This window comes from Acomys minous (genome assembly GCF_964271855.1).
Source record: "Acomys minous genome assembly, chromosome: 17".
Classification (NCBI taxonomy): Eukaryota; Metazoa; Chordata; class Mammalia; order Rodentia; family Muridae; genus Acomys; species Acomys minous.
In genome coordinates, this window is record NC_140500.1 from 24,145,198 (window position 1) to 24,170,298 (window position 25,101).

Genomic DNA, 25,101 nt, shown 5'->3' on the forward strand with positions numbered 1-25,101 from the left:
TCCATCTATCACTAATTAAGAAAATGCCCTACAGGCTCGTCTACAGCCTGATCTGACGGAGGCATTTTCTTAATTGAGGTTCCCTTCTCTCAGATGGCTCTAGCTTTGACGTGAAACTACCCAGCATAGCTGCTATTCCGGACAATGTTTTTCATATCTTTCTACACTGCTTTTTGCTCCAAATTGTGACTGTATGCCTGGCTTCAAGCATGCGGCAACAACCATATCACAACTTGAATGCTTTGCTGTCTTGAAATTCCCATGGCTTTTTAATGCAGCCTTGCTCAAAATGTCAGGGTGCAGGCAAATGCAAACAAACCGTTTCCAGGCTATATCCAAGTGGCTGTAGCCCAGTTCCCAGTAACTTGCTCCCATCTGAACTATCATGAGCACAGTCTTTACTATCCATGTTTCATCACCGTTCTAGCCTCCAAAGCTTCGACCAATTAATCTCTCCTTCTACAGTTTCTGAAACTCGTATCTCCAGCTCTTCCAGATTCTCACTACAAATCAGTTGCAACGGCATAAGCATCTCATGGTCAGATTTAATTACAGCAACAACCTCTTCTGTGGCACCATTTTTCGGTACTGGTTAGTGTTCTTGTAATACCTAAGAGAAACAATTTAAAGGGGAAAAAATATGTGTTTTTTTTTTTCTTCTTTGTATTTTTCTCACCGTTTGAGAGGGTTTGGTCTATAATTTCAGAGACAGCATAGCATAGTGGTAGAGGCTGTTCTCATTAGAAAACAGAAAACGACAGGTAGGAACAGCTAGCTATAACCTGTCGGTACTTACCTATTTCTACCAGATAGACCCTCACCTCCTTAGAAGGTTCCACACTACCCCCCATAACAGCGCTACCAGCGGAGGAGCCACTAGGAGACACTTGAGACGTGAAACATAGAGAACTGAAGTGTGTGGGAAGGTCTTGGTAGGACAGGGACAGGAATATAAAATTCGGCTTCTTCAAACAGCGTAGACATTGAGCTTGAAGATGGACCCTCCGGGAGACAACTTGGCCAGCCTTTGCCTCTGAGTGTGACGATAGCTGTCCTAGTTTGCTTTCTCTTGCCGTGATAGGCATCATTACCCAAGGTAACTTGGGAAAGAAAGGGTTAATTTCGACTTAGAGGTCACAGCCCTCCATTGAGAGAAGCAAGGCAAGAACCTAGAGGCAGGAAGTGAAGCAGAGGCCATGGAGGAATGCTCAGCCTGCTTTCTGACACAACTCATCAACTTCCCAGATAACCCCAGACTGTGTCAAGTTGACAAGAAAACCTAACCAGCACGATGCTATAGCAAGCAGACAGACTCTTCACCATGTTTGAAGTATCTTAGGCAGTGAGTTTCCGCATCTTCTTTCCGTTGCTATGGAATCTTATCACCTGTCAAGATGCTCTTGGGTCTTGGTTTCTTCAGGAAGTAGAAATGGGAAAGAGCTGTGAAGTCTGGCCCTTGAGTGAGTTCCTCTTCATGGTCCTTGAGAAAGGATAAAACAATAGTGGCGCGGAGAGGGGGGTGTTTTTCATCTTACTCTCCACGACAAGGCAGGGCTTCCTTTGAGGCACACAGAACGTCATCCACCTTAGGTTCTGTCTTATTTTAAAGGGTTTATCCAATTGCATCAGATCCACAAAGACGATTTTCCTTTTGGCTAACTGAAAGTCAGTTGATTGAAAATATGTTTCTAATACACTGGAAATTCACTCAAATAATGCCTATCGAATCAATTAGACCAGCTCAGATTTAAAGGGGGACTGTATAGGATAAGTGCAACAGGAGGAAGACCCATCGGTGCCATCTTGGAATTGTACCTACCACATAGCTGGAGAGTAGCCTACTTGGTGTCTCTATGTAGCACCTCCAGTACCTCTAAGAAACCTGGCTTTCTGCCTCAGGGCATCTGTCTCTGCTTTTGCAGACATCATTCTAGACTGCAAAGAAGAGCATGGCTTGGTTGGTTCTCAGTGCTGAACTCCAGCACGTCCACTGAGGCATAGAACGGAGATGCAGCCTTGACTCCCATTGGAAAGTCTTCCAAAAATGCTGCTCTACACAGCTGAATCCAGTTGAACGCTGTCCAGACCATTGATATAAAGAACTAAAGAAATAAATACATGTTTTGATAGACAACATGACCTTATCAATAGGATTGTTTTTAAAGCAGTGTTGGGGATGAAACCCATGGCCTTACATGTGTTAGGCAAGACCTCTGCCACTGAGCCATGTCTCCATGCCCATCCTGGTTTGCTTGTTAATATCGCCATGAAGACTTCCCTGTAACCCGTGGTACACAGGGGGGCTTCCCCGCTGATGCTTAGAGCATGTACTGGTTATCCCAGACACAGCCTTTGGTGGGATGATAGATCGGGAATCAAGTTACAATGCTATACTGAGAGATGGGCTTGCCCTTTCCATGTGCTCCGTGGATAACAAATCTACCTGGGCCCCTCCTCATCCTGATTCCTGGAGAATGTAGGAACAGCAGTGCAGTGGTGACCCTCAGCCTGTTCATCCAGATGTTTATTTGCAAAAGGCCACAGTGTGAACGTGGAGGGCAAAGATGAGCCAAGCATAATTTCAGAGTCCGGACTTACCTTCCCGCTCCCAGAGGAGTCAAGGGACTTACTGAGGAGTCTTGAGCCTATCTCCTTAGTTTTAGCCTGAACTTTTATTTAAATGCAAAGCCCTCCAAAGGCGGGGGGGGGGGGGGGGAGGGGTGGTCAAATGGTCAGTCACTTCTTGGAGCTTCTTTCTTGAGAAGTTTTGGGAAAATAGAGAAAGCAAGAACATAGCGATCTAAGCAAAGGGGGGGGGGGGAATCAGAGCTAAAGGGCAGAACGCTGAACAAGATATGGCACGGGAGCTCTGCTCTGGTGAGGCCCTAACCAAGACTGGCCATGGCTGCACAGCTCCCATTGATACCGACAAAGGTGACTTGACTCATGCCACCCTAGAGGGGATCCAACTCTTGGGTCATTCTTCCATCTCATTATGATCACATTCATTGAGGACTTCTTGTGTGCCTCAACCCAGACTGGGGACTGGTGATGCAAAGATTGTCTAACCCAGATGCTATGCTGTTGGTGCCCCCAGGAAAACAGAAGCACCCCAGAGCAGTGAGAGTGCCCACGGGTGAGCAAGGCTCACAGTAGGCTTTTTTTTTTTTTTTTTGGTCTGATCTTGACATCATTGTTTAACTTTTCATTTTTTAATTCTTTTTAATTGTCCATCAAGGCAGAAACCACAGTGTAATAAACTCCCATACAGCCGTCACCAAACTCATCCATCCTTATTAATGTTTTTATTAATATTAATATCATGCTAAGTAGTGCATTTTACCGTATTTAAATACCAATTCATGATAAGTATCTTACTCATCAGTACTGCATGCATCTCTGATATAAGCGTTCTTTAATAAGCAGAGGATTAGCTAAGTGTGACTTCCATCTCAACACCTCTGTCCACTGCCACAGGGGACATCATGAAGCTTGAGTGTAATCCTCAATCTTACCTCTAGGAGTCTTGCTGTGGACTGGGCATCTTAGTCATGCCAAGCTGTGAGGTTCTGGATGTAGGCTCCCAATAAAGCCACCTTTTGCCCTGTGGACCCAGAACCTGAGTCCCGAGGTGGGCTGTACTAATCTAACCCACGCTGCCTTTACCCTCTCTAACTGGGCCCTTGTCTCTGTCCCTGCTGCAGATTGAAATGCTAGAACACAAATACGGGGGCCACCTGGTATCCCGACGCGCCGCGTGCACCATCCAAACCGCTTTTCGCCAGTACCAGCTCAGCAAGAACTTTGAGAAGATCCGTAACTCACTCCTAGAGAGCCGCCTGCCTCGGCGGATCTCGCTGCGCAAGGTGCGGGCGCCCACAGCCGAGAGCCTGGTGGCAGAGAAGGCGCTCTTGGAGGGGTGCGGGCTACTGGGGCTCCCGCTTGGGCGCTCGCCTTCCCTGCCGCCCACCTTCGCAGGCTCGCTCACGGAGCTGGAGGACTCCTTCACCGAGCAGGTGCAGTCCCTGGCCAAGTCCATCGACGACGCCCTCAGCACCTGGAGCCTCAAAACCATGTGTTCGCTGCAGGAGAGCGGCGCGTACCAGCTTCACCAGGCCCTGCACCCGGGTGCCGGGCAGCCAGGCCTGGAGCCCGAGGCACAGGAGCCCGAGAGCATGCCGGGGTCTGGAGATGAGTCCAGCAGCCTGCCTCAAGGTCACAGCGGCACTCTCATGATGGCTTTTCGGGACGTCACGGTGCAGATCGCTAGCCAGAACATCTCTGTTTCCTCCTCCACCGCCCTGTCTGTGGCCAACTGTCTGGGCACACAGACCGCCCAGGCCACAGCCGAACCTGCAGCTGCCCAAACTGAGCAAGGGGACGCCGCGGTGCAGGAGGTCTCGGAAGCCCCGGCCTCGGAACAGACAAACCCTCCGGGTGAGGACTCAGAGGCAGCGGAGAGCCGCGCCCAGAGCACACCTGAACCCGCGGTAGTCGAGGCGGTGGTGGAGGAGCCGGTGGCCACAGAGGCACAAGAGGAAGAGGAAGGGGCCGGGCAGGCAGGGAAAGGGGCGGAGGCCGAAGGGGTTGACAACTCTGAACAGTTGAGCAGCAGCAGCGCATCTACCAAGTCCGCAAAATCTAGCTCAGAGGTTTCTGCCGCTGCTTCCAAGGAGGCCCTGCAGGCGGTGATCCTGAGCTTGCCGCGCTACCACTGCGAGAACCCAGCCAGCTGCAGGTCCCCCACCCTCTCCACCGACACCCTGCGCAAGCGGCTGTACCGCATTGGCCTCAACCTCTTCAACATGTAAGTGAGCTTGGAAGGACGGGAGGGAGGGATCATGGAGAGGTCTTGAAGGGTACCAAGTCCTGACCGCATCTTCCCAGGTTCTTGCCAGGCAGTTTGCACCTATCTAGCCTAATACCCCACCCTCGGCCCCCAGCCTACCCGCCTCCTGGGTATATACACATATATTTTTCCTGATGACCAGCACATCGAACACAGATTTTTCACAACTATTGCTTTTTAAAGTGAAATGATGGTTTGGAAAATGGGAAAATACAGAGTTGCGCACGGGCAAATATGAAGGCTTAGCAGGAATCACTGAGGACGGAAATGAAGTCAGGTAAACGGTGTTATTTCACTGGAGTCACAAAATCAGGAAATGATGGAGACAGGAGAGACAGTGTAAAAAAATAAATAAATAAATAAGGTAGAGTCCCCGTGGAGAAGAATCAGCCTGTGAGCCTGACAGCCTGTGTTTGGTCCCCGCGAACAGACATAAACGTGGAAGGGGAAAAGGTGACTCGACAGAGCTGTCCTCTGGCCTCCTGTGAAGGCCATCCCCTCTCCATACAATCACAATTTATTTTAAAATAATTTTTAATGAGATAAAGGGACAGGTAAGAGGAGAGGCGGACAGGAAGGAAGTATAGAGAGGACCAAGTGGGATGGAAAAGGAATTAGGGCACCGAAGGAGAGAGATTAACAGCTGCCGCAATGCAGAGACCCAAATGAGGCTGCTCAAGAAAACACACACACACACACACACACACACACACACACACACACACAGGGGATGTAGACACCTCCCTCCCTGCAAGATATGAAGCTTATTAACCCTCTCTCCCCCATTCCTTCAGAGCTCCCTGCCCACAGCATGAATCCTTCCCTGGGCCCCTGTGTTCCTACAACTATTATTTACTGCATGTCAGGCCCGTACCATGCAGATGAGTGAGACACAGCTCCCGGCCGGCCCTGGCCCTCACGGTGCTCTCACCTTCAATCCTCCCAGCAGTATCTAGAGCTAGGGCACATCCTCCTGTTTCGCAGACTAGCAAGCAGGCGCACAGCGGGGAGGAAGGTTTGCACACTGTTCAGCTGCTAGCAAAAGGTAAAGCTAGGTGAGGCCGGCTGCCAGAGCCATCCATCTGGGGAGCGTAGTCCCACCCTAGCACACCACCATGACACACACACACACACACACACACACACACACACACACCATCACTTCTTATCCTTCAAGACAGTGATTCCCAACCTATCCCTAGTGAAGTTTGCTCCCCTCCCCTCTCTATGGGAAGATGCCTTTACAAAACACAATACAAATGGATTGCCAGGACAACAGTCACAGACTTAGATGTCCTGAAAATGTCAGCCATCTGAGGAAAGGTTCCCAGCGTTGACTTATTGTCTCCTCCCAGCCAGTAAGCGCCAGCTCCAGGAGCAGCTGAGGTGTGAGGCTGGAGGAAGCGCCTCCTCATCTCGCCTGGGGTACCTGGGGCTATCCAGAGCCTTAGGGCAGGGACAGAGAAGGGAGCATCTCTACTTTCTCTGGGTTCTTACTGCATTAGACAGCCTCTTCTCACTTCAAACCACATACCTGTCCCTATGCCCCACTCCACTCCCAACTTCCCCCACTATGTGTGATGTTCAGGTGACAGTTACTCCCATGGGAAGCCCTGTGTGTGGCCCGGGGTGGGGGAAGTCCCTAGGAAGTAACTGTTTATGGTTTTATGGGAGACAGGACAGCAGCCCCAAGCAGCCTTGGCTTCCTCTCTCCTCCCCACCCCCAACCCCTCTGCAGAAACCCGGACAAGGGCATCCAGTTCCTGATCTCACGTGGCTTCATTCCTGACACCCCCATCGGTGTGGCCCACTTCCTCCTGCAGCGGAAGGGCCTCAGCCGCCAGATGATAGGAGAGTTCCTGGGTAATAGCAAGAAGCAGTTCAACCGGGACGTGCTGGAGTGAGTTGAGCGCCTGTGATGCACCCCTGCCCCCCCCCCTTCATTCATGCCCTGGACCCAGGAATTCTCTTTTTTTTTCCCCTTGGGAGGTGGGGATCCTTGCTCCAGCTTCCTGTGTAGCTTCGGTGCAGTCATTTGTTTGGTGGTAGGATGAGCCGGGAGAGTGGGGACGGGGCATAAATAGTAATGAACTGTGCAGCTCAGGCCCACTTCTGCTGGGGGACAGCTTCTCAGCCTACCTTCTCTCTGCATCAGTCGCAGCAGCCTCGGGATACCCATGCCAAGGCTCATTTTCATACTGATAGAGACGAAACATAGAGACTGAGGGTTATTAAGACAAGGAGATACTAAGAGTCCATAAAGAAGAGCTAACCAGCCAAATCACCAAAGAGCCTATGCCTGAAGCTCCAGTAAATGGCTGGGGTGAGGGCCATGTGGACTGCCTCAGCTATGCTGGGCCTTGGGCTGCTCAGTAGCTTCACCTCAGAGCACTCCTCTGGCTGAAGAACAGAGCCTTGGAGCCTCCTCACCCCTGGAAAAGGTGAGGAGTGCCCATATATTCTACCTTAGGCCCCTGGGAAAGCATGGCCTCCTTATTCTTGCTCCTTGCGAGGGCTACAGAGAGAGGGACAAGGGGCTTGAAGCTTGGAGGGTCACTGTGTTTCTGGCCACTGCTGGCTGGATGATCAAAGAGATGACGTTGACTCATGGAGCAGTCACAGCACTCTTGCAAAGTGGACACGGCTAGCTGTCTGTGCCCGTCCTGTGAGAGGGTGGGGCATTTGGCCCTGTGGATGGACCCCTTTGCTCCCTGAGAATGAGGTTGGGCATCCTGGCACACCTCACAGTCCGAGAAAATGGCAGCTCCTTGCGTGCTCTGGAGTCACTGATGGTGACAGGGGAGTACCTCCCAGTGCAGGCAGGATAGCAAGGGCTGCATGGCAGAACCAACGCTCTGCCCTGCGACTCTAGGAGCTAGGCTCTGGGCCTGAGGCTGCACACCTAGAAGAGTAGTGATAAATTCCAGGGGTTCCCATTTGCTCTTTCCTTCTCCCTTCCGCTCCAGCCTCGCTTTCCCCGTCCTGGCAGCCGTGTTAGGCAGTGTGTCCTGAAAGGATGTCCAGGAAATGATACAGGGACCCAGAACATGCCATGCAATTCAGGAGGAGGAAGACCACATTTCTATAATCTCTCCCCACTGCACACCCCCTCTCCTGTGTCTCATCTTTGGCTTCCTGTCGCTTTCCTTTCCACTAACTTCCTTCTGTCCAACTGGCCTACTCCTGTCCCAAGTAGAACAAGAGTGACCCTGCTCTCCTCAGAGGGTTTGTCTGTTTTCTTCTGCCACGCCCCCATCACCATGCAGCTTGGCCTGTATTCTAGTGCCAAGCCCACATTTCATCCGGAGCATGCGGGACACAGGTTTTGTGCTGAACGGTGCAATGAAAACTAATTGTCACCCTTCCCAGGGAGACAGGGCATGGGAGAGAATGGGGGAGTCACTGGGGGATGAGAGCTCCAGCCTTGGGCCTGCCACTGTGGCCTGTGCTGGAGAAGACCAGGCTAGGGAGTAAGCTGGCAAGAAAGGAGCCCAGGACTCAGGGGGACCACATCAACTAGCATTCCTGGCAAGAGGTGGCTGCTAGTGGGTAGATTTTAAGAAATGAAACAGCAGTCTCTGCTCCTGGGTGCTAGGATGCCCGGGAAAAGTGCTCGCTTAGGTCCTGTTTCATCTCTGTAAGAGGAGAAAATTGGGCTGTGTGATCTCAGAAGTCCCTCTGAGTTCTGCGAAATCTGTCATCTTTCTCATTCCTTGATGTGTTTGCTGGTGCATTAGGGCAGATGATTCTCCATCTTAAACGTCAGGACCATGCTTTGTCATCCTGTCAGAGTCTCAGAGCTGCCCTTAGGCGTGAGAGCAGTGCTGCAGCTTCAGGGAAGAATGAAATGACCATTTGTTATTCATTCAACAAACACTGAGTACCTATTCTGTGTTAGGAACGAAGGCAGACTAGGCATTTGTATGTGGGAACAAGTATGGCTCATGGTCTCATGGAATTTATATACCTGCACATTGATGGGAAAAGATAAGAGAGGTTCATAAAAAGGCAGTAAGAAGAGCAGAGTTTTCCAGCTGGCGTCCTGAATGTGGGAAGAAGGGAGGGGCATAGAGCAGAGGCATCACACACACACACACACAGACACACACTCACATACACACATACATACATACATACATACATACATACACACACATACATACATACATACACACACACACACACACACATCTTATGTCTTATGCTTTATTCTGCAGGTACAAACTCTGCCCCAGGATCTGAACTTCTGACACATACAGCCTATGCCCCAAGTTCATAACCCCTAGTTTATGCCTAAGATAGAGCATCTCCCTGTAAAATGCAAGAAGACATGGAGAAATAAAGAGAGCCAGGTGTCAGCATCAAGAGCCATGACATCAGGGGCATTGGTCTCTCCCTGACATTCCAGTCACCTCCCTGAAAACATTAATAACACACTGCCTCCTCCTTACTCCCCCTGGACAGAGCACAAGTGCTAACAGCTGTCTGGTGCTGCTTTGCCCAGGCTGGGAAAAATGCACTGGGATATTCTACAGCTTCCCCGCCACTGCCTGAGGGCGCTCAGCAAGCCACATCCATTCCATACATAGCTGTTTGCCAAACAAAAGGACATAAGTCACCCATGCATGCCCTCGGAGACCGCAACATGCCAAGCCCCAGCGTTCCCCATCAGGCAGCAGCAGACAGAAGGTGGAGGTGGAATGACTCTCAGAGGGAAATTATCATTTTAGAGATGACATTCAGACCTGTGAGGGGGAAAAAAGGCTGAAGGACAAGAACAGAAGTGGTCTCAAAATGCTCACCCAACGATGAGCATACCATCATGGCCCCTTGGTGTTCTTGGTGGCTGACGGCTATGTTCTGGTCTCATTTTCACAGGAGACACATTGCTTTTGAATGTGACATGTCTTAAGCTCACAGAGCTGATTCTAGAAGTTTTAGAATCTTGCAGTGTCTGCCTGGTTGGCAGGTACAAGGCCAGGCCAGGGAGGGTAGAGATTATATAACCCAGCCATGGTTCTGACCGTATCTCTCTGCCTTCTCTTCTGCTGAGACGTGAGCAAATTTCCCAACACTCTCACTGTCTTTAAGCTTCCTGATCAAGCTTTCCCAACCACGCTGAACTGTGTTCCCTGAGATCATGAGTAAATCCGTCCTCATTAGGTTGTTTCCTGTCAGGGGGTTGATCACAGCAATGAGAAAGAAAAATTAGCTAATACAGAAAATTGGTGCTGAGAAGTGGGGCCATTGCCCTAATAAGGCTGACCGTGTGGTTTGGGGCCTTAAAGGCCTGGTTGAAGGAAGAATGTGGAAGAGTTTGGAGCTACAGGCTAGGGAAGTCTTGGATGGCTGTAAGTAGAGTCGCGTGAGCATCGCAGAGTTTAGAAAAACAAAGTGCTGCCTGAAACAGACAACGAAGGGCCAGCTCCTGAGGCTGCAGAAGTGACCAAGGACTCTGCCAGGACCCAGACTAGAAGCATTCACGTTATGTATATCAAGTTACATACGTCAAAGCCATCTGCCTGTGTCCTACCCAGATCCTGACATTTTGAGAGAGACTGGGTCTAAAAGTAATGGACCGTAGTTTTGAGGCATCACAGCGTTAGAGTGTGGCGCAGCTACGACTCACTGCAAACACAACAGGCACAGTCATGATGCCACCATGAGCCCCAGATGCTAAGTGTGAAGGTACAGGGTTGGTATTTGCCATATTGAGCTTCAGTCTTGCTTTGGTCTCATCCTTCCTTGCCACCCTCGCCCTTTGAAAGTGGAGCACTTGCTCGGTACCATTTCATGCTGCAAATATGTAACTTGACTTTGCATTTTACAGAGTTTTACAGTTAAGAGACTGCCTTGAATCCCAGAAGAGATTTTGGGATTTGGAATTTTGAAGTGTTGAAACCGTAAGACTCTAGTGACTGGTGGTTGTACAGGATGCACTTGGCATTTTGAAAAGGGTACCTAGTGAGGGCTAGAGGTGGGGTGTGATGGTCTGAATGGGAAGTGTCTCACGAAAGCTCATGTGTTTGAACACTCCATCCCCAGCTCACGGTGCTATTTTGGAAGATGTTAGAGCCTCTTGGACATGGGGCCTAGCTGGAGGAACAAGGCTCTAAGGACAGAACTGGTTGATGATTGACTGGCCCTGGTTCCAACCCAAGCTCTCTGCTTCCTAAGCCACTAAAATGTGAATAAGATGCCTGGTATTCCATTACCACTAAACTGCCCTCTGCCGTGCCCTGCTGTGGTGGACTGTGATCCCTCAGACTGCAAGCCAAAATAAATCCTTCTTCCCTTAAGTTGCTTCTTGCCAGGTATTTGGTCACAGCGCAAGAAAAGTAACCAATAATAGAATGATTTCTTCTAGGCTTACAATAAAATAAGAATAAAAGGTATCCTCGGCTCAAAGGGCCATGCCCGCGCTAGGGTATTGGCTGCTTGTTTTTTATGCCAATGCTTGTTACATAAAAGTCATAGTATCTGCTGAATTGTGTCTTTTTTAGGTGCATGTGACGTGTTGGGCTGCCTGAGGCTCAGGAGGATTTCTATAAATGTTAGCTGTTTCCATTTTTATTTTTCCTACCTAAAACTGAGAGACATTAGAACCTCTCTGCTGCCTTTTTAGTGCAGAAAAGCTCAAATGTGCCATTTCTGGCTTGACGTCAGGTCTACTCACCAGATGAGAACTTGCTAGGATTTGCCAGGGAAGGATGGGAAAGAACAGAGTGGGCGTGGCTTGTCCTGGGGACTACCCTGTATCCTGAAGACATCCCTTCTCAATGTAGAGAAGAGACACCTTGCAAGCCCAGGCATACATAGGCAGGCTTGGGATCCTTTAGGCTAGCTCCCCACACCCAGCGACAGTTTTCACATGGCTGGGAATTTAGCTCTGCTCTATTTCCTTCCTGACGTGTTCGCTTCAGCAGGCCTGAAGGTCGGCGGATGGGAGAATGTTCTGGGCCGGCTGTTAGCAGCCTCTCTTCCAGCGTGGATGATTCTTTCCGGTGTGAATCACAAGCATGAGGGGGACATCCATGTCTTGTCATTTTAGTGAAAACGCTCGAAGCGCAACTTTAGGCTTAAGTCACCAGCAGGAAAATTCTGGCATGTTCCTTCCTTCTTACTAGCCTTCTCGGTCCTCTGTGAAGTTCCGGGACATATTAATTAGCGTTTGACGTTGGAGTCAGATTTTCATGACTCCACTTCCACCAGTTTGTACTGGCCAGAGTGGAACAGACTTGTTCTTCTCGGGACATTTTGAAATGAAGACAGATTGTCTGTTATACCCAACAGTCTGGGAGGATATGGCCTTTCTGGTTAGAAAGAAAAATCTTTTAAGAACATCTTGCCCAATGCATTGTGTGTAATTTCAGAGCAAACTTAGGCCTGAGGACTTCCCTTGAGAGGAAGAGCAGGCTGGGGCCCAGGGAGACCCTTCCAGGTTCCAGGTTCTAGAGGAGGAAGGGGGAAAGAAACACTCAGGAAGAAGACAATGCTATTCCCACGCCTTTGAAAAGTTCTCTGCTACCACTGAGGGGCAAAGGGGGAGTGTCTCTTTTAAAAATGCTTTCTTGGGATAATATATAACTTAATGGTAAGGCGCTTAACTTAGCATGTAAAAAGCCCCAGGTCTAAGTCCTGGCACTGTCGAAGAAGAAGAAGAAGAAGAAGAAGAAGAGGAGGAGGAGGAGGAGGAGGAGAAGAAGAAGAAGAAAAGAAAGAAAAAGAAAGAAAGGAAGGAAGAAAACAAACCAGTGGTGTCTCTGGATTTACAGCTTTGACCTCTCTCCCTCCCCTACAGACACCCCACCCACCCGATCCTTGACACAGATAAACAAAGACTTTATTGAATAGTAAATAGTCATGAAGGGTTAGCACTCCCTTACTCCCTGCATTGGAGACTTTGGAGACCCCAAAGGTAGGGCAAACAGTTCAAGGCTTGAGGCTCCTTCTGGCATATAAATTGGAATGAAGCCATAATCTCACAACACACCAATGTCCGTGCCCCACCCCCGAGAGAAGCGTAATCTGGGGCATCCGTGGCTCTCGTGAGTCGCCGTTTCCGAATGGCAGCGCTGGAAAAGCCCCACGGGTGCTCAGCTGTAACTCAGTGTTCTCATCTTGCCTGGGCAGAACAGATCCAGAGAGAAGAAATGGCCTATCCACTGGCCAGTGGTGGGGGAAATTGAGTGGAGTCAGGGGCAATGCCATCCCTCGACCGCACTTTATTTGCTGTGCTTTGATCCTCCGGGAAAGAGCAGAGCAGAGAGTGTGATTCCAAGGCTCAAGAGGCCTACACTAGACCCAGTTTCCTCTGCTTGATATGCATGGTAAAGCCTGCAGATAGCTAGCTGGCTGGTGCTGGCTGGAGAGGGTACCCTCAACACCTCAGCGGAAAGGGAACAGTGAGTCCACTCACTTGTCTGGCATGTCAACACAAGCTTTATCCCCAGAAACACATTGAAAGCCATTCCTTACTAAGTCCTGCTACACCGTGGCCTTCTTAAAACGCACCCTAGCCCTGCCCAGAAGACATGACAGGCGTTGTGTCTGTTCCGTAGGTGAGGGAAGTGAGATACACGGGAACTCAGTGACCTGAGCCAGAATGTTGCACAGCTGAAACGAGACTCAAATCCAAAGCCTTGACCTCTTCCCACGGCCCACACTGCTACAGGACACAGTCTTACATCTCCAATTGTGGTGCCTTGAGTGGCAACATCAGCATCACCTGGAGGCTGGTCAGTGATGCCAACGCTGTCTCTGCTCCAGGCTCACCGAAGGAGACAGTCTGGGGCCCAGTAATCCAAGCTTATTATGAGCACCAGGGGATTCTGAGATGTGTGTGGGTCTAATGACCCCTACCCACCAGGATGCTGCCAAGTCCAGTAAGAGAAAAATCTGCTCTGGCATCCACCGTGTCTTCTGATTTGTCTGGGTAGTTACAACTGAAGTACTCCTGATTCCTGGGTCCTCACAGTGTGCTTAGCAGCCCCCCCCATTTACAGGTGGCCTCAAAGAGGACGTGGGGCTCCAGCACCATCACGGTAGCACTGATAGGTCTCCCTGAGTCAGCATCCTCTCATTCTGTTTGCTTGGCCCCATTCACTTTTCTAAATGGCCTTAACTTTTACAGAGCCATGTTATGAGTTCTGACCAGAAAAAAAAAACCTCCAGAGGATGAGGATATTTTTAATTAAATTGTGTAAGCCACGCACTGCAGAATAAAAGCAAGGCCCCTGCATCTTGTGGCCCTTTCGCCTCAAGGGCAGCTACTTGCTTTCTCCCTGGCCTCAGCTGGGCCTCGCTGACAATATCTCTACCACCTCTTCTGGCCAATTAAAAAATCCCTGCTGTTGCTATTACCTATTTTCAGCTCCCAACCAGCCCCTTTGTCTGCCAGACACTGTCTTGCTCTCTTTTAAAAAGAAAAAAAAATCCTGAGATGACGCAACCCATTTTGATCACAGTTGTGTAGGATGCTTCATTTCCCTGCAACGCGGATTGATTGCGTGAACAGACCAGTGTTAGCAAGCAATTTGATGCAAGAGTGTACTGTTCATACAGATGCAGAACAGCTGGCCCTCTCCTTCCCAGCCCTCCAGGGGTGCTTGCTGCAGGCCCCCCCCCCCAAAAAACATGCAGGGAAGAAGGAAGCCCAAGCAAACCTTCTCTTCCCACCCAAACCCTAATTCATTTGCTGATGCATGCACAGGCCTCTTGAGCAGGTCCAGATAGTCTCTCCGGAAAGCAGTTCAACCAGTGCTTGTACACACACTCCAGTTCTTCTTCACATGCCCACTTGCTCCTGCACACACAAGTGTGTGTGGCGCACGCTGCTTCACTGGCCAGCATCTGCAATGGGACATTTCCTCGGCAGAGGTTTGCAGTCAATTCCAGACAATCTGAGAAAAAAAGACTGAGCGACCTTAGGCCCCTGGGTGTGGGTGGAGTTTCCCAAGGGCTCTGGAGTTTCTTCCCCAGTTAACCGACCTTCAACAGCACACTACCCTGTGCTGTCCAACCAATCCCACAAAAGTTACTAGGTTCACATATACTCCGGGGAGGTAAAAGTGAGGCTAGCTGGCCTATCCTGAGACAGATCAGAGAAGCAAGAACATGTTCTGGCCATGCCAGGAATTTTTAAAGCCGACAGAAGACAGGTCCGGAAAACCGTGGAAGTCGGGGAGAGCATCAGAGCTTCCAGTCTGGGATTAGGGATCATGAGGACAAGACTCCAGGAAGGAGCCAGGAGGAAGGGGCTTAGTTTTGCTGGGGAAGGTCATGCAAGGGGTGTGAACAGGGAGCCACTGAAGACCGGGCAAACATCCTGGAAGGATAGTTCTCAAGGATGACTTGACAGCAGGAAGTAAGAAAGGGTCAGGCACCTAGCTATGACCCTGGCAGTGGCAGGGAGGGAAGTGGGTGGATCCCAGAGCCTGCGGCAGGTATGGGAGGAGAGCTGAAAGCTGTGATGGATGGATGAGAACTCAGGGCGCTCATCCTTACATATAACTAACTGTGCTTGTGCCCTGAGCTCATTACATTGGTGTAGATATCTCCTGATACGTGTGCGTATATTTTCAGTTTAAAATGGAGGGGTGTGCTGCACCTAAGGACACCTCGTCTGCAGAAAGGAGCAAGCTTGACATTGTCAAATATTTGCTGAATCAAGCCAAATGTGTCAGCCACCAGGTAAAACAAAAGATGCGCAACCTGTCATCTACGCAAGAGACGTCAGGACATCCTACGCTCTCACAAGTGTCACCCAGTAAGGATGTTCAGACCTCAGGTGACTCAACCAGAAAAAAAAGTGTGCCACTGATGCTCCGATGGAACGCAGAGGAGGTGGTGATGCAATTGCCCCCAGCTTGGTGGCGCTATCGCTGATTTTTTTTTATATAAACAGTGGAGATAAGCAATGGAGACCCAGCAATAAGGGGACTTAGTGTAAGAGAAATCCCTAATGAACTCTCAGGGACAGGAAATAGTCAAAGTCCCTGAAACTGGCAAGGGCACCTGAGGAAGGGGGAAAGGCCTGGGGGCCACCCCTAAGTAAGAGGTCAAGTTAGAGGATAACCTGGAAAGAGAGAGGAGTCACTCTAGGAAGAGGCAGTGCTCCCCTCAGCTGCTGGGATGACAACTAGAGTCCTTTGAGCTTGGTGACATCGTGCCCCGTGGTGACCTGGAAAAGAGACACTTAATGTAATGCCGACAGCATAGACCGGAACATGAAAAGAAGTGAGGAAACAAGGGATGAACAGGGATGTCTTCCTGAAGTTTGGCACCAAACAAAAGCAGTGACAAAGGGAGTTGACTGGGGAGCAGGGAGGCATCGGCACAAGGCTTTCATGCGTAAGCTGAAAGAGGCGCACATCGGATCGTAATAACAGTTTATGGGGCTGTGGTGTAGCTCAGGGGTAGAGTTGTTACCCAGCGTGTGTAGGGCTGTAGGTTCTACTCCTAGAGAGAGAGGGGGGAGGGAAGGAGGGAGGGAGAGAGAGAGAGAGAGAGAGAGAGAGAGAGAGAGAGAGAGAGAGAGAGAACAAGATAGCAAAGAAGAGACAGAAACACAACCAGCCTCTCACACCTAGTGTCCCAAGCTACAGCCTCAACCTAGGCTCCTGCCCACCTTGAGTCCTGCCCCATGCTCACACTCAGCTATGGGACCCTGGGACCCTTCTCCTTGTAACTTCCGACTTCCTCCATCCTTCAGTCCCAGATGCCTCTGAGCTGTATCTTAGACTCCCCTCTCTGCTTCAACCCAGACGCAGCCCCTGGCTTGCGCTCCCTGCTTTCTCTTGTTCACCGCTCCCTCCCTTTCATTTCCCCCGCCCCCATCCTATAGCCACCAGAGAAACCTCCTCAAGAAACCCAGATCATGTCACCCCACTGCTTCCCCCATGCTGCTTTTCCTGCTGTGTTCAGGATAAACTCTAGAATCCTCATGACTAACAGATGACGGCCCCTGCTATCCCAAGCCCCCATGTCCTCCAGACTCCCCTCCTCTCTGCGTTGCAGACTCATCAACCTTTTCTAGGTGCTTGGAAGCTTTATCTGCCACAGGACCTTGGTATACGCATCCGCCTCCTCGACATCTTCTCCTCAACGACTGCAACTCATCTTTCAGGTCTCAATGGAAATTGCATGGCCCCCTGAGTTCTTTACGGGCAAAACAATAGAAGATATGTCCTCTTTGTCTTTGTGTGGAACTTGACCATTCTCTACGTAGAGTCTGTGGTGCTTGTGAAGAATTTCACAGGGCGGAAGGGGGAGAGCTCAAGCTGCCCCTCCACCATGTGATCCTTCCACTCAGCCGCCCAAGACCTAGGAGTATAGGTGTTCGCTATAAAGGAATAGTTTTGACTGCTCTTAGGGCATGGCTTCCCAGTCACTGTCAGGGTTTCTATTGCTATGCTAAATACCATAGCCAAAAGTAAATAATAAATAAATAAATAATAAGCGACTCATGGAGGAAGGGGTTTCTTTCAGCTTACAGTTCCACATTACAGGGCATCCCTGAGAAAAGCCAGGGCACGAACTCAGACGAGGCAGCAATCTGGAGAGGCTGTGGAGGGGTGCTGCTTACTGGCTTTGCTCCTCGTGGCTTGCTCAGCCTGCTTTCTTTCTTTTAAAAAAAACCATTTTATTTAACTTTAATTTATGTGCATTGGTGTGAGAGTGTCAGATCTTGGAGTTACAGACAGTTGTGAGCTGCTATGTGGGTGCTGGGAATTGAACCCGGGTCCTTTGGAAGAGCAGGCAGTGCTCTTAAACACTGAGCCATCTCTCCAGGCCCTCAGCCTGCTTTCTTATAGAACCCAGGACCAGCAGTCCAGAGACTGCACCACCCACAGTGATCCAGCCCCTCACATGTCAATCCTCAATCAGGAAGGTGCGTTATAGACTTGCCCACAGGCCAGTCTGGTGGGAGAATTTGCTCAATTGAGGTTCCCTCATTCCAGATGACTCCAGCTTGTGTCAAGTTGACATAAAACCAGCCAGCATCTCATCCCCAGAACAGAGGCTGTTTGTATGGTTAGCAAGTCACAATAGGTCCTTGGCCAAGTCTTGTACTTGGGAGCCATTTAATGTACGTGTTGAAAACAAGCCAATCAGCCAGTCACTCCTGGAGCTCTGGCAAGGCCTGGAAAGGCAGAAAATAAGAGGCCAGGCCTGTATGAATGTGTCCAAATGTCCTCTGAGGCACTCCCCAGGCCCCCGCTGTAGATCTGAGGGAGACAGAAGGCCTCAGGGAGAGCATTAGCACCAATCACTGAGAAGCAGGGGACACTAAGGAGGTGGGGAAGGTGGCCAGGCTAGCCCAGAAAGTATTCTTGCAGTGGGGTCTATGGAGTTCCTCCACGGGGCCAGTCTCTTCTATGGAGACAAAACGAACAGCTAATAGTTACTATTTCATAAAATGCAGATTATTAGCTTGCTATGTCCTTTTTTTTTTTTTTTTTTTTTTTAAGTTTTTCAAGACAAGGTTTCTCTGTGTTATCTTGGCTGTCCCTGACTCGCTTTGTAGACCAGGCTGGCCTTGAACTCACTTTTTGAGACACGAAATTACTTACTTTTCTTACCACTCTCGACAAAATACTTGATAGAAGTAACTTACCAAAGGAGTGGTTTACTATACTTCATGACTGCTGGGGCACAGCCCATCAAAGCAGGTGCATTGGCAGGCTCAGGAGTGTGAGACAACAGCTCCTAATTTCCTGAGAGAAACAGGAAATGGAGATGGCACCAGAAGCCGCTCAACAGGGCCCTCCATCTGCCAGCTGGGTCCTAAAGTTCCTCTAATACAGTGCCACCGGGTGGGACCCAAGTACTTAAGCACATGGGATTGTGGGAAATGTCTCATATTCGACATATAATGAGCTCTAAAAGAACCCTCAGTAAGCAAGGGTCCAGAAGGAGCCTCCCAGCCGGTGCTTGGAGTCCTGCTGGCCCATGCACACAGGAAGAAACCCCAGCAAGAAGAGGCTTCCCAGAACCACAGGGGAGCCTGCTCTCCTAATTGTGGCAATGAAAAAAAAAAGCCCCTAGGTGGCCCAAGAGGTGCTTAGTGTAAAACTGGGAGATGAAAAGACTATCAGGACAGTGGGGACAAAAGGTGACATTACCCTTACCTTACCCGCTCTGGGACCCAGCAGCAGGAAGATTTGGCAAGCTGATCAACAGTCTGCTCCCTTTAGTGATTCCAGGGACAAAAAAAAAAAAAGCATGGGAAGAGGGCTACAAAAAAGAAGGATGGAGAAGGGAAATGAGGAAAGTGATAGATGTGGAGGTGCCACCACAAGTCCATACTGAAGGAACCCACGTTGTTAGGGTCACAGGGGACGACCCTGAAGATGACTGTCTGCTGGAGCAGACTGCTAGGGACCAACCCAGTCACCCTTCCAGCCACCTTCCAGCCACCTTCCTCAGGAGGGCACAGGCCCTACCAGGAAAGCAAATGACGCCTCCCTCAGTAGAAGGTGGAATGGCCAGCGCTCACCACAGATGAATTCTGAGTCAGCCAGAGCATTATATCCTTGTCTGTCACCTTAGGTGCTATCCTACTGTGGTGTTATAGGTGGGCTGTGAGCTCACCCTGCTTTTGTGTCCTACTTTGGGAATGGCAGAGTTACGATGAGGGTGGGGTGGGTCCTACAGGTTCACCTGGGCTAACCAGGGTGGGGCGGGTCCTACAGGTTCACCTGGGCTAACCAGGGTGGGGCGGGTCCTAAGGGTTCACCTGGGCTAACCAGGGTGGGCGGGTCCTAAGGGTTCACCTGGGCTAACCAGGGTGGGCGGGTCCTACAGGTTCACCTGGGCTAACCAGGGTGGGCGGGTCCTACAGGTTCACCTGGGCTAATCAGGGTGGGCGGGTCCTACAGGTTCACCTGGGCTAACCAGGGTGGGCGGGTCCTACAGGTTCACCTGGGCTAACCAGGGTGGGCGGGTCCTACAGATTCACCTGGGCTAACCAGGGTGGGCGGGTCCTAAGTGTTCACCTGGGCTAACCCACAGGCTTGTGAGAAGTGACTTGCCATTATGGAGAAGTGAGGGTTTACCCGTGGCTCTGTCTGTTCTTTTCCCTTCCAGCTGGCTTGCAGCCAGAGAATATTAAGATTTCTCCCCAGGATGCAAGGATCCCGGGACTACACCAACTGTCAAACACTCATACCGTAGTTAAGAATACTGGCTGACCTTACGGAAGGCTTAGGTTCAGTTCCCAGCACCCAAGTGGCAATTCCCAGGCTGCTGTTCACTCCAGCTCCAGGGGACCTGTTGCCCTCTTCTGGCCTCTTAAGGAACTGCATAAATATGTTGCACTTAAATACACATAGGAAAAAATACTCATACACATAAAACAAAAAGCAAACAAACAAAAAACACTGATGTCTCAAGGTGCATCACAGGGAGGCAGTTTGGGGGTGGATGATGTTTTATCTAGCCACAATTCCAGCTCTCTGCCCTTTACTACCCACCTCCATACCCCCACACACACAGTCATCCTGATAGCTTTGGATGATGGAAACACCCCTCCCTTTAAAAGGCTGGTGGTCCCTGGGGCTTGGTAGTAGCTAGACTGACATTCCAAAAGCTTCCAATGGGCTGAGCTTCCTCCTACCCCTCGCTTCAGCTCAACCCCTGATTTCCACATTGTAAGCATCACCCAGAGGGATGCTGATAAAGAATGCAGATTCCCAGGCCAGCCTCCAAGTGTTCTAACTCACTGATTCTGGAGAGGGTCCAGGGTGCTGCATTTTGACTAACACCTTCTCCGTCCCAGCTCAGGCGTCTCAGAACAGGCTAGAAGATGCTGAATTAGAGGCGCTGTGGCTTCATGGCGGTCCTCCCATTCCTGGCTTGGGATGATGGGAGCTGTGTTTCACCTGGCCGCTTCTCCTGAACGGGTTCATTACTGGAGCTCTTAGCCACAGTCCCGATCCAGTGATCCGGTGAGCTGGCAGGCTGCGTGTCACCTGAGTAGGGGACTGGAAAGTAGGCCATTGTGCTTGGCTGGGCAGATCCCATCCCCCCACTCCACCCAGCTGCTACTTCCTTCCCCGCCTCTCCCATAGAACTCTGCTTCCAGCACCCACTCCACCATCTAGGAGAGAGACCTGGCCCAGAGCTCTGGGGGCAGAGAGTCCTGGAGAGAGGCTTCCTTCTGAAGACACACACACACACACACACACACACACACACACACCTGGCCCAGAGCTCTGGGGGCAGAGTGTCCTGGAGAGAGGCTTCTTTTTGAAGACACACACACACACACACACACACACACACACACACACACACACACGGGTGGGGGAGCGCCTACAAGAGCCCACAGCAGAGGGGTCTGGGCTGGCGGGGGTGGGGGGAACACAGAGTGGATAGATGGACTAATGGCCCAGGCCTAGGAAGCTGCCAAATGTCAGCCCATTGTGGCCAAGGGCCAACCTGGACCTTAGAGGAGCCAGGCCCTCTAGTCAGTGTTGGCCCAGCTGAGCCTGCAGCCCTCTTCTTTGTCCTTATAAGGGTCCACAGCTCTCGGGTAAGAGGATACAATGTGTTCAGCCTCTGCATCCTCAGGCCCCTTACCCAATACATGGGGTCTTCCTCGCCCAACATCATCTCTACCTGACCTTTCCTGTCTCTTCCTCTCCACCCTCCTCTGCCCACCCCCTAATTTCTCTTGTCTGTTTTCCTTCTCCAGGATAGCAACACTATGTGGTTCAATACCTGGCTCCTGCCCGGGCTGAGCCATGGCCACCCACAGATGCTCACTCTGGGGTGCTCCCTCCCAGTTCCTAGCAAGCTGAGGAAAGTGCAAAGCAGAAGCAAACGCTCAGCTATCCATGAGAAGCCAGAGCAGTCTCCACCTGGGTGGATTTGGAGGCTTTGCCATCCCAGGCATCCCTCTCCAGTCCAGACTGACTTTCGGGCTCTCCAAGCCTCATGCCTCCAGGCGCTTCCTGCCCCATCTACTAACCCACCATCACAAGCTGGAGACAAGCCTTAGAGGAGCCCAGCGAGCTCAGTGGGCGATGGCTATGGCTCTGCCCAAGCCAGGGAGAGTAAAGAGGAAGTGCCCTATTCCCTCTCAGCCCTCCCTTCTTTGCACTCTTTGGGGGCTGCCCTCTCTTCCTACTCCCCCACAGTGGGCTGGCAGAGCCCACACACCTCCATGGCCAGATCACTGCTTTATGGCATCTTCCCTGACAAATGGCAACACAGTTGAGGGTCTTTGGGTCTTGTGAGATCATATGGGAGAGGCAGATCCTGCTCAGAGCCTGTCTACATCACAGCTGGCCACTCTGTAGATGTCTGACAAGTCATTGTCAGGAGTGCCAGGGACTGAGCTACTGCTTGGCTCAAAGCTCCGAGCAGCCTTGAAGGACAAGGTGACTTGTGCCCACATTGTGCTGTGATGCTTTCTGCCAGAAGACTGTGCAGACAACAAAGGGCAGGCTCTGAAGGAGCCAGCAAGGAGGTAACTTAGGATGGGGCAGGTGACAGAGCTGACAGACGTCAGTTCTGAGAGCCTGTGGGCCCCTGCCAGCCATATTGTGACAAGCTTCTCTTGGCAGGAAAGTCTCACATTGGAGGTATCAGATCTGCAACATGGCCGCACCCAGATTCCTGCCACCCCACACAAGAGCCAGGGAAAAGAGCACCCAAAAAGAAAGCGAGGCTGAATGGTGGGGGTTGGTTGGACAGGGGCAACACTCCGTGTAGGCATCGACCTTTCCAGGCCGTGCAAGGAAAAGGGGGTCCAGGAAAGACCCGCCCTCTCGGAGATTCTGGTGGGGAGAAATGGACTCTCCATCCTTCTTGATACGATATATGATATATAACATTTATCTCCACCCCATTTGTTGTCGTTGTTTTGGTTGCTTTTTTTATTATTATTATTTTGAGACAGGGTTTCTCTGTGTAGCTTTGGCTGTCCTGGACTAGCTTTGTAGACCAGGCTGGCCTCGAACTCACAGAGATCTGCTTGCCTCTGCCTTCTGAGTGCGGGGTCCATTTTTTTTTTGGTAGAATCCTTATGTACCCAAGAAATCCTTCTGCCTCAGCATTCTAAGTAGTTAGGACCATAAGTATGAGCCACCATGCCTGGCTTATTCCATTTACAAGCGTTTTATGACCCTGAGATCCTCTGGGGCTCGGAGAGAATTTGAAATCGCAAGAGGGAGGTCTGAGCTCAGCTTTCCACTGTCCTTGGTGGCACTGGACAACAGCTCATCCCTGTAGGCCTCAGGTATTTGGCTATGGGATGGAGACAACAGCCAATAGCTTGCCTCCTGGGGCTGCTGCACGATATGAGAAGTGACAGGAGAAAGCTGTCCTCCTGGGTTATTCAGAGGAGACCCCAGAGCGGTGAGCAAAGCTGCAAGAGATCATTCCTTCATTCCCTCCCTGCTACAAACACACCAGATCCTCCGACTCCTCCAGGGTGGCCCGGCCTCACCCCTCTGCCCGTCACTGTCTCACTCACTCACTCCTGCTTTGCCCTCAGCTGTGTGGTAGATGAAATGGATTTCTCCAACATGGAGCTGGACGAAGCCCTCAGGAAGTTTCAAGCTCACATCCGCGTGCAGGGGGAGGCCCAGAAGGTAGAGCGCCTCATAGAAGCTTTCAGGTGAGATCCCTTTCCCAGCTCCTCCACCCACCCCACCCCCAGCCCCACCCCCACCCCCACCCCACCCCCCAGGCCCTCCAAGCATCCACTGATTCCTGAGAGGCAGAGATGGTAAGAAAAAGCTGCCGAAATTCTGGGCCACAGAGATACTGAGCTGGGCAAAGCTTTTCTGGTATAGGCGGGAAGGTGGGGGCTGCATGGGGGGGGGGGGAAAGACCAGAATCCCTTAATGAGCCCTCCAAGCTGGGAGCCACATGGGACCCTCCCAGTGGGTGCCCTTTGCTCACCTACAGACAGCCCATTGTATTAAGCACATGTGGGCCAGGGATCTCCCTGGTCCCCAAACCCTTCAAGAGCTGGGGCCGGGGGATCTGATGGTCCTGCCCCACATCCCCCGCAGCCAGCGCTACTGCATGTGCAACCCCGAGGTGGTGCAGCAGTTCCACAACCCGGACACCATCTTCATCCTGGCCTTTGCCATCATCCTTCTCAACACCGACATGTACAGCCCCAACATCAAGCCTGACCGGAAGATGATGCTGGAAGATTTTATCCGCAACCTCCGAGGTGAGGAGGCTGGACTGGGTAGGTGGGGTGAGGGTGCTGCACAGTGCAGCCCGGTCCCGTCCTTGTTAATTTTGTGAGTATGTGCTCTAACTGTTAGTGTCACTTGCCCTTAGGACCTGGTCACCCCTAACATGCTTGAAAGGTTGCATACTTTCTAGCATACTGAATGTCCAGGTGCTGTAGCCCTACTCAGAGCACCAGGGTCCTATCTATAACAACGCCTCTGCCTTCTGTGTACGTATGGTGGACCGTCCCCACTAGGTGGCCTCAGGGACATTGGCACTAGAATGGTGTCTGGGTGGCGCCAGCTCCTCTCACTTCATGACAGAGACTGGGAGTAGGACATCTGAGCTCCTCACATTCGGCTTCGCAGCCACCTGATAGATCTACCAGAGAAACCTTTCTATTTGATACCATGCACCTCGCACAGGGACCAGACCAAAGCTATCAGCATATAACGTATGTAATATTGATAGCTTTGGGCATTAAAAAAAAATCAGAGTGCTGGGTGTTGTGCTGCACACCTGTAATCCCCAGCTCTTGGGAGGATAAAACAGGAGGATCGCTGCTTGTTCAAGGTCAGCCTGGACTATAGAATAATACCTTGTCTCCAAAATCTAAAGCAGAAAACAACCAAAGTTATTTGTGTGTATGTGTTTAATAAAGTAAAAGCATTCTACAAGGTTCACTACAGAAAAAAAAGAAGAAGAAGAAGAAGAGCCAGCCCCTGTTACCTGCCATGCCCTCAAGCCACACTTTCAATGGTTCTCAATTGCTTAGTGATTTGTTTTGCGGTGCTAGGACAGAAGCCGGGGACTTCTGAAAGCTCAGCCAGCCCTCTGGCGCTGAGCTACATCCCCAGCCTGTTGGCTTTGTATTTAGCGTTCCTTCCACACCAATAAATGGCATGCTGTTCCTTTCTTCCTATCTCTTGTTATAAACACAGACTATATAAGATGTATAAATATGACAGGAGTTTATATTCATGGACGCCCGTGTGGTCACACCTGTGACTACGAACTGGCCGTTTCCGACACCCCTGGAACCTTCTCTCTCA

The 25,101-nt window shown here is 50.8% G+C and overlaps 1 protein-coding gene across 10 annotated transcripts in view; it reads left to right on the forward strand.

Moving 5' to 3' along the window:
* IQSEC3 (IQ motif and Sec7 domain ArfGEF 3) overlaps positions 1-25,101 on the forward strand; it is a 96,447-nt gene that overhangs the window by 53,818 nt on the left and 17,528 nt on the right. For all 10 annotated transcript variants that reach the window (XM_084766513.1, XM_084766516.1, XM_084766519.1 and 7 more), the window contains 4 exons: positions 3,705-4,807; positions 6,588-6,749; positions 23,355-23,477; positions 23,878-24,044. In XM_084766513.1, the coding sequence (XP_084622639.1) occupies positions 3,705-4,807; positions 6,588-6,749; positions 23,355-23,477; positions 23,878-24,044 (1,555 nt within the window). The remainder of the gene's footprint in view (positions 1-3,704; positions 4,808-6,587; positions 6,750-23,354; positions 23,478-23,877; positions 24,045-25,101) is intronic.